At 46.3% G+C, this 12,804-nt stretch overlaps 1 protein-coding gene across 1 annotated transcript in view; it reads left to right on the plus strand.

Annotated features, from left to right (window-relative positions):
* LOC138563341 (uncharacterized) overlaps positions 1-12,804 on the plus strand; it is a 143,255-nt gene that overhangs the window by 86,874 nt on the left and 43,577 nt on the right. Inside the window, exon 2 of the mRNA XM_069642827.1 lies at positions 8,533-9,380. Within this exon, the coding sequence (XP_069498928.1) occupies positions 8,545-9,380 (836 nt within the window). The 5' untranslated portion in view covers positions 8,533-8,544. The remainder of the gene's footprint in view (positions 1-8,532; positions 9,381-12,804) is intronic.

Below are 12,804 nucleotides of genomic sequence, written 5' to 3' on the forward strand. Positions count from 1 at the left end.
ACGTGGAACTTGGAAATAAATGTAGGCGCAAATCAAGGATGAGTGCGCAGAACCACATTATCTCTGTGAACAGTAATGAAAGGGTCTAGTACTGAAAGGGCATGTAGTTCACTAACCCTTACAATCATCAGAAATGCTATTACGGTGAGTAATGCATGTACTATCAATGGACACAGAACTCCTGCGGACTGAGACACTGCCACTAGTCTCACTGCTGTCACCCGTCAGTGGGTACAGCCAGGTCAGTATATTGATGGGCCTGATTGTAGCATCAGTGGGCTTGACAGAAAGAGTAAGTGCCCCTTGGCGATTGTAGAGTTTAGCTGGCGAGGTGAAGCGACCCAGTGCCACATAGCGGTGAAATACTCCATCCCTGTCCCATGTCTGTTGAGAAATGATCTTCCTGATCCCGAGATAGTCACAGCGGCTATGACATCGAGGGCCCAAGAGGCCAGCAGATTGAAGACTCTCATAGCCTTAGGGCCTGGAGTGTTTCCAGAGGGCTTGTTGGAAGGACCGGCATGGCCGGTAGCCCGTAGTCCAGTTCCACAGACTACTGAGTTGTCTACTCCTGAGGGAGAGGGGCCAGTAGCCAGTGAGGACCATACCTTGGTAGCAGGGGACTCATTGACTTCAGAATTGCCTGGCACAATGCAGGAACCTGAGATGGAGGACCAGGTGAGCACAGATCAGAAGGGCCCGCCCAAGCTGGACGAGTTTGCATCAGCTGAGGCCCAGGTCAGACTGACTTCTTCAAAGCCCAGAAAGAGTGTCCGACTCTAGCTAGTCTGGTGAACAGGTGGACTGTTCAAAGTGTACTGGGAGGATGGCCTTCTATGCAGTGAGCCAAAAGACTCTGAGGGTGAGGGCACCAGAAGGTTGTTGATTCCCTGATGCCACAGAAAGTTCCTTTTGGATTTGGCTCACCAAATTCCTTCAGCAGGTCACTTGAGTGACTAAGACATTGAACCGGTTGCCTTCGCACTTTTACTGGCCGCAGTTCGGCATAAAAGTTAAGGAATTTGTCTGGTCCTGCCTGACTTGTCAAGCTTCTGGTAAGTGAGGTGGTGCCACAAAAGCCACCTTAATTCCTCTACCTGTGGTTGGGTGGCCTTTTAAGAAAAAAGGCATTGATATTGTGGGTCCTTTGGATCCTCAAACCAGCCCAGGGAACACATACATCTTGGTGGTCGTAGACCACGCCACAAGGTACCCTGAGGCTATCCCTCTGAGGAGCATCAAAGCCCCTCTGGCTGTGAAGGCTTTGATTGGGATATTCACCCATGTTGGATTCCCCAAGGAAGTCGCTTCTGACAGGGGATCAAACTTCATATCTGAGTATATGAAGACTATATGGGGAAGAGTGTACAGTCACCTACCAGTTCTCCACATACTTCCATCCACAAATGAACAGGCTTGTTGAGTGGTTCAACAAAAACCTGAAAGGCATGATAAGTGGCTTGGAAGAGCACCTTAGGAGAAAATGGGATATTCTCCTGCCAGGCCTTCTGTTTGCCGACAGAAAGGGGCCACAGAACGGAGTAGGATTTAGCCCCTGTGAGCTTCTGCCTGGACACCCTGTACGAGGTCCCCTCACTCTAGTGAAAGAGGGATGGTAGATCTCTCCTGTTAGCTTCATCCTGTGTTCCCGCAATAACATTGCTTTGAGCTTCCAAACTGTCCTCTCGTCATCTTGTTGACAGAGTTGATCTATAAGGCTGCGTAGACTGCTTAAAAGAAGGGGGGGGTGGAAGAAAGTCAATACCAGCACAATATGCTGTTTACAGAACTGCAGCTCTCCTCATTGCACCACAATACTTGCTCATCCAAAGGCTTGATCATTCTTTTCTCTTGGGTGTGAGGGGAGTGGGCCTTTCCACTCGTGCAGTAGTAGATTGTATACAATGTTTGTAGAAATAGTAGTCATTGGTGAATCTGCCGAATGGTGCATCCAGTGCCATAATGTTCCTTCAGCGTCACACTCTCACATTGCATTATGATACCAGTATCATTTCCAATGGATAACTGTGCGGTCATCTCAACAAGGTGATCAGTCTTTGTCCCGCCCACATGGGCAGTCCAGCACCAAAATGCTATGGCAGTTCTCATCTGAACAAGAGTACCAACAGCAACCCCAGACACGTTTTTCAGCCTTGTCGGCCTCATCAGTGAAGCGTAGCTGAGCCTCTGAGCGGGACAAAGACTGATATGCAAATGGATATTTCCCATCTGTGAAAGGTACAGTGAGGTAAAGTGTGGCTGCGGACTCTCGAGTGGGTACCTTCCCAAAGAACAGCCCATTTGTGCCTTGTTCGTTCTCGCAGATGGGCGCCTATGACTAATTTTTGATTATCTCACCAAGGTGCCTTGCTACTAGGGAGGAGGGGCAACCCTGTGCATGAGAACGAATGCATCGTCTGGATAATTGCTTGATCGAGGACCATATAAAGGTAGAACATTTATGCATGATGCCACCATTAAACGCCACTTTAACTGATAATCCTTTCTGAATTTCTTAGAGCTTGTTCACAGTGCACTGAATAAGCCCAAGGAGTGTCCCAGGAGGGGTCCTTGGCTGTAAGTATTCCCAGGTGCAGACAGCTCTGTACAGTCCATGATAAAGGTCTGTCCTTGCCAAAACATGCTACAAGGTGAAGTTCTATAAACATAAAATACTGCCCTAGTTAGTGCAGGTACCGACACCCCAAAGATTGACAATAGATTCATTCTAGCGCTCATATATGCAGATGACTCTGTTCATCTGGCACACTCTCCCCCTTTCTCCCGACCCCCCATCACCCACCCGCTGCAACTCCTTATTACAAAGCATGCACACTTCATGAATTCATTAGACTTTCATGTTATTGCAAATAAATCTGCCATTATGGTTTGCCAGGTGGGTAAAATATATATACAATTAAAATCAAAATATACTAACTTGAGCAAAATGCTTTGGGTTACTGAGTTTGATTACTTGGGTGTGACAATCTCCTGCAGTTTCAATTGTAAGTCCCATGTTTCCAAACAGGCTGGAAAAATCCAGCAGGCTGTAGGAGGCGACTCCTTTTGGGGCTTTTTGGATCTAACAGATTTGCAAGTGATTCCAAATCATTTTATTAAGAAACTTTTGGCAGTCTGCTCCCAAAGGAAGTGAACCTATCTTATCTAGAGGATGAATTTATCATCAAATCTGTCATATTTTGGCTTTCAGTATGAAGAAAACTCAAGGGCTGTTTTATCACACTTTATTATCAGGGCTTGTCTAGTTAAGTCATGTTCAAAGACCATTCCGTGGCTCCAACATATAAAATAATATTTCCAAAAGATGAAAGAACAAAGTCACTTTAGTAACTCGACTCTAATGGGTAATGTAGATTTTAGTATTATAAAAAAGGGATTTATCACCTTCTCGGATGTTCAAAGTGAAGAAAGATATATCCAACCAATCTAACCGCAAACATGTCATATTAATTTCAAATGGCCTACAAGATGATCTTATGTAGAGTAAATCTGCTAAGGGAGAGATGCCTAATTATGGTATCAGGTAATATTATCCCCACCAATAATATCGCTATATATGTGGTCATGGGGTAAGGCCATAGGCAATATTATCAGTGGGGATAATGTATGGGGTTATTGGGATAAGGGGTTGCGGGGTTGTCCCCCTTTCCATTAAAAACATTATGGGGGTTGCAGGGGTGTCCCCTGCATGTTCCATGGCTTAATATCGGCGCAAAAAATATGTCGATATTTTTGCGGGGATATTAACACATGGAACCCTAATTATGAGGGCAAGATTTAATAAGTTGCACTTAAGGGCTGTGACCTCTTTATGTCTACTCTGATGGTACAAGCAGCTGTGTACTATGTGGGGGCCACAAAGGAAGATTTGCTGCACTTTCTGTTCTTTTGCCCTGGCCAGACGAAGAACTCTGATTCCGATCTTAAATGAGTCAGGTCTTTGTCAATGTCGCTTAGTCTTATGCTCTTTACTAATGGTAGAGTCTCCATGTGTAGGACGGGTGTTACTTCCTTACCAAGAACCAAAGGTTTAATTAATATATAGGCCCACTACATTGTGCTAGGGTACAGCCTGAAGGAAGAGTTTCTGTCATGCATGGTAGACCATTGACATTAAAACTGGGCATGAGAGTTGCATCACAATCATCTCATAATGAATTAGGTTTAGGTTTTAACTTTAAGTAGTTCATGCGTTTGTGTATATCCTTGTTTTTATGACAGTTTCTTTTTGACAAACAAATTGAATAAGCCGGAGTGGCACCAGTGAGACTGCTAAGCATCTTATCTGTGTTTACCAGACTATTAAAGAAAGCAGGAGAAGTGAGCTATAGGGAGGCACCTGCAGGACTATGAAGACGAATTATGGCAACACTTCTATCTCTGGTATACCATTTGACTGGCTTGCGGAGAAACATTATGCAGCATTGGACTTATTGCCTTAGTATGATGAAGTCCTTCAATTGGAGGTAGCACCAGCTAATTAGGCAAACATTTGTGTAGTAATGTGTATAGAGAGTACAATGATTTGGGGATAGACTTAATAATAAGAAAACAATTCTGGATTTCCTTTTTTAATTTTATTAACTGGTGTTGGTTTTATAAAAAGTCTTTAAGTATGGTCTATTATAATAAAATAAAAATAATTCAAATGAATTGAATTGATATTTTATTTATTTTGCGCTCGTGCACAAGTGTTTCAGAGCGCGACAAGGCAAGGGAGGGGAGGGGGACAGGGAAGAACAAAACAACAATCTTACTAGGCCCAGTGGCATTGAGAACGTGCAAGTGCATGGGTAAGGGAAAAGGGGAAAAGTGCATGGAAGGTGGGGAAGTGGAAGGTGCGGAGCAGAGGAGAAACAGCTAAATAATAATAATGATAAATAAAATAAATAAATAAATAATAAAGGCAATGAATAGTGGTAGTGCAGCCAGCAAGTGGCAAGTGCTGGGTTTAGCAGACAGGGTATGTCTAATCAGTGCAGAAGAAAAGAAAGGGTGTGGGGGACTGTATGGGTACAGATACAGAGCCCAGTGCAAAGGGTGGCCCGGAAGCAGTGCAGGAGGGTGAGCAGGTACCTGGGTCCGGAGGACAGAGGGTGGCCAGGTGCACAGTGCCGAGAGAGAAACAGATTAGCAGGGGAGAAGGGGGGCAAAGGCAGAAGCAAAGAGGAAGGTCTTGAGGTGCTTACCGAACCAGAGATGGTTTCACCTCAAGTTTCAGAGAGGCAGGGAGGCCCCAGCCGAAAACAGAGATCTACCCACAGCTCGTTTCTTTGAAAAATGACTGACCCTGAGGCTGATAGAGGTAGAGGAGCGAAGAGCTCCAGAGGGGAGGTGTTTACGGAGGGCTAGTTGAAGGTATTTTGGACCCAGGCCGGAGAAAGCCTTGTGGACAATGCAGAGGGTTTTGAATTTAATCCTTGCATCCACTGGGTGCCAATGAAGGGATTTTGGAGCTAGAGAGATACGATCCCAGGGCTTGAGGCCAAGTACAACTCTCGCAGTCCTGTTCTGGATTAGTTGTAGAGGGCAGAGAGTAGAGGCAGGTAGATTTAGGAGGAGGCTGTAACAATAGTCCAACCTAGAGAGAACCAGAGCTTGAGTGACAGTGAGCTTCTGGGGGAAGGAGAGGAAGGGCAGATTACCTCTGAGGAGGTGCATTAGGAAGTTTGACTTTTTAGAGACGTCAGAGATGTGGGCGGAGAAGGAAAGTGTGGAACCAAAGATGACTCTGAGGTTCTTAGCCTCGCAGGTAGGGGTAGGAGGAGGGCCAAGGGAGGCTGGCCAGAGAGTAAGGGGAAAGGATGGTGAAGGCGTATCAATGAGGAGGATCTCAGTCTTGTTGGCATTTAGACAAAGATCGTTGGCGGCACACCAATCTTGAATGGCAGTTAGGCAATCAGAGATGAGGGAAGGAGAGGAGGTGGCCGAGGGCAGCCTTGAAAATGAGTTGATTGCCATCAGTGTAGCACTGGAAATTTGAGCATAAAATGGCAATGCAGTGGGAGAGAGTTGCTAGGTATTGGTTGAAAAGCCAGGGCGAGAGGTTAGACCCCTGGGGAACACCGCAGGTAGAGAGGGAGATAGATGATAGGAAGGACCAAGTTCGACCTGGGATGGTCGATCAGAGAGGAAATACGTCAGCCAGGCCAGAGCCTGAAAGGTGATACCCAGGTTATCACAGAGACGGTTGAGCAGAGTGACCGGTTGAGCAGAGTTGACCGTGTCGAAGGCAGAAGAGAGATCGAGTAGGATGAGGACAGAGGGGGGGAAGTTAGAGTCAAGGTTGGAGAGCAGATCTTCACAGATATTCAGGAGAGCAGTTTCCGTGCTTCTGACAGCTCTGAAGCCAGACTGGTGGTCATAGAGAGAGCCAACAGAATCAGAATGAAGGTTTAGCTGAGAGATGGCCAGCTTTTCAAGGAGTTTACCTAAAAAGTGAGTAATGGAAATTGGGCAATAGTTAGCCGGACAAGAAGGATGAGAAGAGGATGCACAAGGGAGTGCTTCAGAGGAGAGGGGAAGGATCCAGAGGCAAAGGAGAGGTTGCAGAAATCAGCAAGGGCTGGAGCGAGGGTATCAATGTGGTCCTTGATGGTTTTAGAGGAACAGGGGGGAACCTGTTTTGACGAGGCTTTCATAGATCGGACTTGTCTAGCGACCTCATCAGGGGAGAAAAGAGGAAAGGATGAGAAAGAGGGTGGGGGTGACTGAGGGAGGGACAGTAAGCGCAGACAGAGGGGGGAGAAGAGGAGGGGGTGGACATGATGTCCTGGGTTTTTGAGATAAAGTGAGAGGCAAGGGCATTGCAAAGATCCTGGGAGGCAACATGAGGTGTAGAGACTGCAGCAGGGTTGGCCAGCTCCTTGCAGATTTTGAAGAGTTTGGCCGAGTTGTTAGATGCCGGAGAGACACAGGCTTGAATGTGGACTCTCTTCTTGGTGAGGACAGAACATCAGTATTGCCTTTGGAGCTGGTGACAGGCCAGTTTGTCAGAGGATGAACAAGAAGCCCTCCATTTCCTCTCAGCCGCCCTACACTTACGTTGACTATCATTTTAGCAAACATCTTCTATTTTACTGTATGTGATATGATTATATATTTTGTTCCAGTTTATGCTGCTTTTATGACACATTTTTGTCGAAATAAAGTTATTGATGATGAAAATAGCTGAACAGGAGACGAGATGGGGATTCATGTCCACACGAGAAACAATATTGGCGAACTCATTTGCTGATCTCTAATGGCAGCAATTCTGAAACGATGTGTGTACATTTAATGTCAACCTGAAATTTAGAGAAACAGAGTATATCACTGGTGTTTTCTTCCCACCAAAAGGTGCAAGATGTTTCCTATCCCAGCAGACAGGTTCTGGAGACAATGTGGCTGCAAAGGGGATGTGTTGCATGTACGGTGAAGATGTCCAGTACTGAAGGTCTCTCGGAGGGAGGTTCTCTGTGTGATCAAAGGTGTCCAGTCAACTCGTCGAAAAAAAACTGGTCGACTGCAATTTGGTCGACGCAATTTGGTCGAAAACCATTCCGTCGAAAAAAATGTTTTATTTATATATTTATTTTTTGGGTTTTCGTTTAGTTAAAAAAGGGGTTTTTAGAGAAAAAAAAGGGGGTTGGGGGGGGACCCCCCCAAAAAAAAAAAAAAAAAGGGATAAAATAGAAAAAAAAAAATTTCGACGAAATGGTTTTCGACCAATTTGCTTCGACCATTTGTCTGGTCGACCAATTTTTTTCGACGAATTGACTGGCAACCTGATCAAAGCCATAATGGACTTTCTGTTACCTGCAAACCCCTCAACTGTGATTTGAGGTCGCAGAGGCCGAGACTGAAGAACCTGACTATGTTGACTGCGCCCACTAGAACATGGACCGCTTCAATGTGGCCTAGGGTGGCAATGCCATCCATCCTAAACTTGCTTCAGGAGATCTGGGACACTCTTCCCTTAGAACAGGTGACATTCACCAATAATCAACCACACTAATGGAACATGGCAACCAGTCCTCAATCTCTTGACCCGAGACCACATTAGCCTGACCTGCACGCAGCGTTAGCAAGCTGTGACCATCATCCGCTGATTGCCTGGTGGGACTGTGTGTGTGTATGTAAAGAATATCGGGTAGACTTCCTCTCTTTCTTTTTTTTATTGACCGCACTAGTGCAAGGATGCCATTCAGCAAATAATGCTAAACTGACCTCAATTGTATGCATATCTTTAGCTTTCTTTTTGGGAAGATGTGAGGGAGGCCATATTGACTGGGCCAAAAACAGAGTGAAGGAGGGAGAGGGATTCGGGGATCAGGTGTATGTGAAGTTCATTTTGTTCTTTAAGCATCGTTTTCACAAAATGCCAATATAAAGATTTTTATAAGAGTGAGTGTCCCTCCTTGAATTGGAGGTGTTGGCATGCCAAGATTGCTGTGCCATGATTGGCGGTGGAGAGCGTGGAGCAGACATGATGCATTCCTGACCCTTCTCTGTTCTTCTTTGCTTTTTCAGTGAATCCTTGAAATGGCCTATAAGTCTCCCTGTCCTGCAGGGTATGCATGTATGAGTGACCGAAACCCGAGGCAGGTGCATGGAAGAATGCACACAAGGGAGGCCATTGTGTGCTGCAAGTCAGCAAATGACAAATGGTGCCAGAAAATCCAGGTTGAAGTCGCAGCTGAAAGGTTATCAGCATGGGAGCACGGTGTGGCTGAGGAGGCTCGGAGAAAAGCTTTGGAAATTCTAGACGATACATTGAATAAACCACATCTGCTGATGAACCCCACCGAGCACATTGGTGATGACCAAAAGAAGTATTGGATGAAGCGATACACAGTGCTCACAAAGGACAGGGTCCAGAATCTGAGAAGAGTGCTCCAAGAGGCCAAGTTCATGAAGGATAACCGCGATAGATTCACAAACACGTTTGCATATGTCTACATCTATGACAAGAATAAAATCATCCACCTGTGTCCTCTGTTCTGGGAGGCCCCTGAATCCCTGCAGAAGGACTCCCAGCCAGGCACCCTGATCCATGAGGTGTCCCACTTCCTGGGCACCACAGACATAGTGTACAACGAAGATACCAGGAGACAAGAATTCTGCTGCGAAGGCAGGGCCATGAGGAGAACACGAGAATCAGTAGATGGTCAGAAAGAGGACCTGAAAGAGATCATAACAAATGCAGATAATGTGGAATATGAGTTTGAAATCACTTTGAACCACAAGGGCACCTACGAATGGATGAAACGCGGTCCATTGACCTACAGAGCATACACCTGCTGCGGGGAAAGAGCTGAAAACTCAGTCTGCATCAAATCTGTGGATCCGCGCTTCATAACCTCCTTCGATGCCAGCAGGTAAGGCATGTTCACTGCACTCGGATATTGATTTCCATGGCTGACACTCAGGGCTTGTCGTCATCTGGACAGCTGTGGTCCAGGGATCCTCATGTTCGGTCCCTGAGAGCTAATTCTACTCCATGGTTTCAGGATATTCTCATAAAAAAGTGTGAATAATTTTAATCTAAATGGGAGTTATTCGCGCAGTCAGTTGTTATTCTGGAATCGTGGTGGGGACACTACTGTGGAGGGCTGAACTTGTAGACTCCTGCTCTAGAACATGGGGATGGAGAGTGGGAGCTGGGAGGGTGTCTTGCTGATGGAATGCGCCCCCCCCCCGCTCCCAAAGTAAGTTTCATTGCAGTTTCAGGTCAAATCCAATCGCATTCAGGATTTCCTGAGTCTAAATCCACAAATATTTTTCTTCCAACTCACCATTTACACACAGTCTCTACTGAATACTGTTGCAGCATTTAGGTTTCTGGCCTGTACATGGAAAGTTCTTCCAACTACAATGGACAGTTCTGAGAGGCAAGTGATACTATCTGGAATGTGCGCCACAGAAATTCAGTAGCTGTCCAGTTACCGAGAGGCTACTAAGGGGGCACAGCCAAGATAGCCACTACCTGGGACAGCGGCATTGCCTCTCAAACGTTTCATTTGAAATGGGCTTTATGCCTGAGAGCGGACCCGAGCCGCCATTCCCATGTTGACAGTCTTATTACAAAGAAAATTCTTCTTTAACCCAGTCAATTAAATGTGCGCTTTGCGGTACGCACCTTAAAGGCTGCCTTTGCTGTTGCCATCAGCCGTCCACTCCCTCTGGCTTTTGAAGGCACGTCCCTTTATACACGTGTTCCAAAGAATTACACACCTGGTCGGGGAATAAGACCAAGAGATATCTTGCAAGGAAAACAAAGTTTATATAAGATCAAACTGCCAGCAAAGCACTCTGCTACCTGAGAGCGCTCTGCCAAAAATTACACGGCAGCACATTAAAAAGGCAATAAGCGTCATCAATGATGTAATACATAGGGTACATGTTCGACATAGTTGATTGGCTGGAGTGATATACTAAGCCCTGTTCCATATGGGATGCCAAGACATCATTGGCCGCTACTCCCCATTCGATCTTGGTGGACGTGGGTCAGCTGGGCTCATCTCTGCGGTGAAGGTCAGGTCGAACAGGCGTAACATTTCTAACTAAGCTAAACAACACAAACTGATAATATGTGAATAATGACAGACACCTGATCATTGCATGAATGGGGGTACTTGGGAAAGAAGGGAATAATATATTGACATGCCGACCTCGACATTCAGGGCTTCTTTGATACGGCAGCCCCCCTCCCAAGTGCCTCCGCCGGGGGTTTGATCTACCTTCTACCTTGATGCCTCATGATACGAACAGACGCGTGTTGCTATTGGGAGAATATATTGCTGCACAGGACCAGATCTGAAGTGGGTGTTCTGGAATGGTCAAGAGGAGGGGTTCAGATGTGTATCAGTATGAAAGGGATTCGGGGGTCGGGGCTGGCGGGCTCTGGCCTGGTGGGGTGGCCCGGGCAGTTTAGTGGAGATGGATGGGCACTTGTGCTGGATCTGTCTCACGCTCGCAGCAGAGCACATTCTTTGGAATGGATACTGAACATTTGCAACACTGAACGGCTGGACTTCCATGAGAACAAGGCTCGTGCGGAGCTTGCCGGGGGTGTTGATGGGTTGGTCCCGCTGTGTGAGACGCTGGGGATGGAAGAGATGTGATTTTAAAGAGTGGTGGTTTTCAAGCCTAGTAAAAGATGGCGTCTGGCCTAATACAAAATGGTGTCCCACTGCGAAGACGTAGGCAATGTTATTCGTCTAATTCTCTATGTTATACAGTGTGTATGTATGGTGTGGTGAGGGGGGTGGTGTAGGACCATCTCCTTCCTAACATTCCCCCTTTCGTTACTCCTAAAGTAACGAATACCCTCCCCCAGTATTTCTTCGTTCATGAGCCCGTCTCTCTGCTTCGTCCCATGCAGTGCTACCCTTAATAGGCCGTCATGCTCGGCACACACTTCTTAAGCTTCCCCATGTCGTGCATATTCTTCTGGGGTACAGGTCATGTATATACATCCCACATCCCCTGCCAGATCTACACATTCCTCCTTATAATTCTCAAGGTCTGCGGGTTGTGCAATAGTTGTGTGGTAATAAGCATCTAACTCATCCCCAGTGTGGTATATTGCTACCATGCAATATTTGGGCTTGTCTCTTTCTCCTGTTTGTATTTGTGCTTCTTGTGTCTCATGAGGCACCTTTTTATTGTCTCTATTCTCAATCATCACCATCATCATTGCACTATTAGGTACTGCTTTCGCACAGCATCTGAGACCTTACTGGCACACACATAAAGTCAGCAAGGTGAACACGATGATAGGTATCAGCATCTTCATGATTGTTCCAAGCCATGAGGGTACCCAGCTAAATGCCATTGTGAACCAGTCGTTTTCTTGTACCCCTGCTTCTTTTTTCATTTTTACGCCAAGTTCATGTACTGCCGTGATCACGTGTGATAGTGTCCCGTTTTCAGCGTCTGTAGAAGGTACGAATGTGCAACATGAACTCCCGATCTTTTTGCAAACCTGGCCCTCCATTGCAGTGAGGAGGTCTAGGACATATCGGTTTTGCATCGTCATGAGCTGAAGTGCTCGTAGCTTCACTTTGATGACGTTGAATGGCACCGGTCTCGTTATCGATGACCGTTAACCCTTACCGCCCAGCTTGTAATGACCCATATTGTGACTCTAGTAGGGGTTCCTCCTCGGGTACTAAAACCTTGGGCGTCCCGGATGCATGCAGTATCAAGGAACACACGTAGCAACTCCCATTGGCCGTTCACCTTCCCGTGGCACTCATATCAGAGTACCAGCTGTTAGATTGCCCAGGATGGCGAAGGTCCTCCACTTTGTCTAATCCTAGACCATGGTAGGCATCATACTTGTACTACAGTGCTTGTCTTTTTCTTCTCCTACTATGTAAGAGAGATTGTCGTTTCCCTGCCAAGCTTCTACATGCCCTGTCGTTGTTGAATGGTGACCTCTGTACATTTGGTGGTAGTAACTGGACCATTAGGCTGCTGCACAATGTGGATTGGGAGCTGCTGCACGCGGTACTAGTGGTGTCATATGTCATAGGTAGTTGGCTATGCGTTGGGGAAACATCAATATTTGCATTCGCATCAGTATTTGCATTTGCTTGCTGACCAGAGTGGGGTAAAAGGGGTTTGTTTTTGCATTGGGAACTGGGGTAAGCAACACATCAAACAGCTCATCAGACGTTGAGGTAGACTTTACATTAGGTTGCAAGGTGGGTTGCTGAGCTGTAAACACGATATGGGGGCTAACGTAGTATCTGATGCATTTGAAACATTTTCAGTCACATGGTCATTAACTATAAC

The sequence above is a fragment of the Ambystoma mexicanum genome, unplaced genomic scaffold (assembly GCF_040938575.1).
Source record: "Ambystoma mexicanum isolate Mex_15411 unplaced genomic scaffold, UKY_AmexF1_1 Mex_scaf91, whole genome shotgun sequence".
Classification (NCBI taxonomy): domain Eukaryota; kingdom Metazoa; phylum Chordata; class Amphibia; order Caudata; family Ambystomatidae; genus Ambystoma; species Ambystoma mexicanum.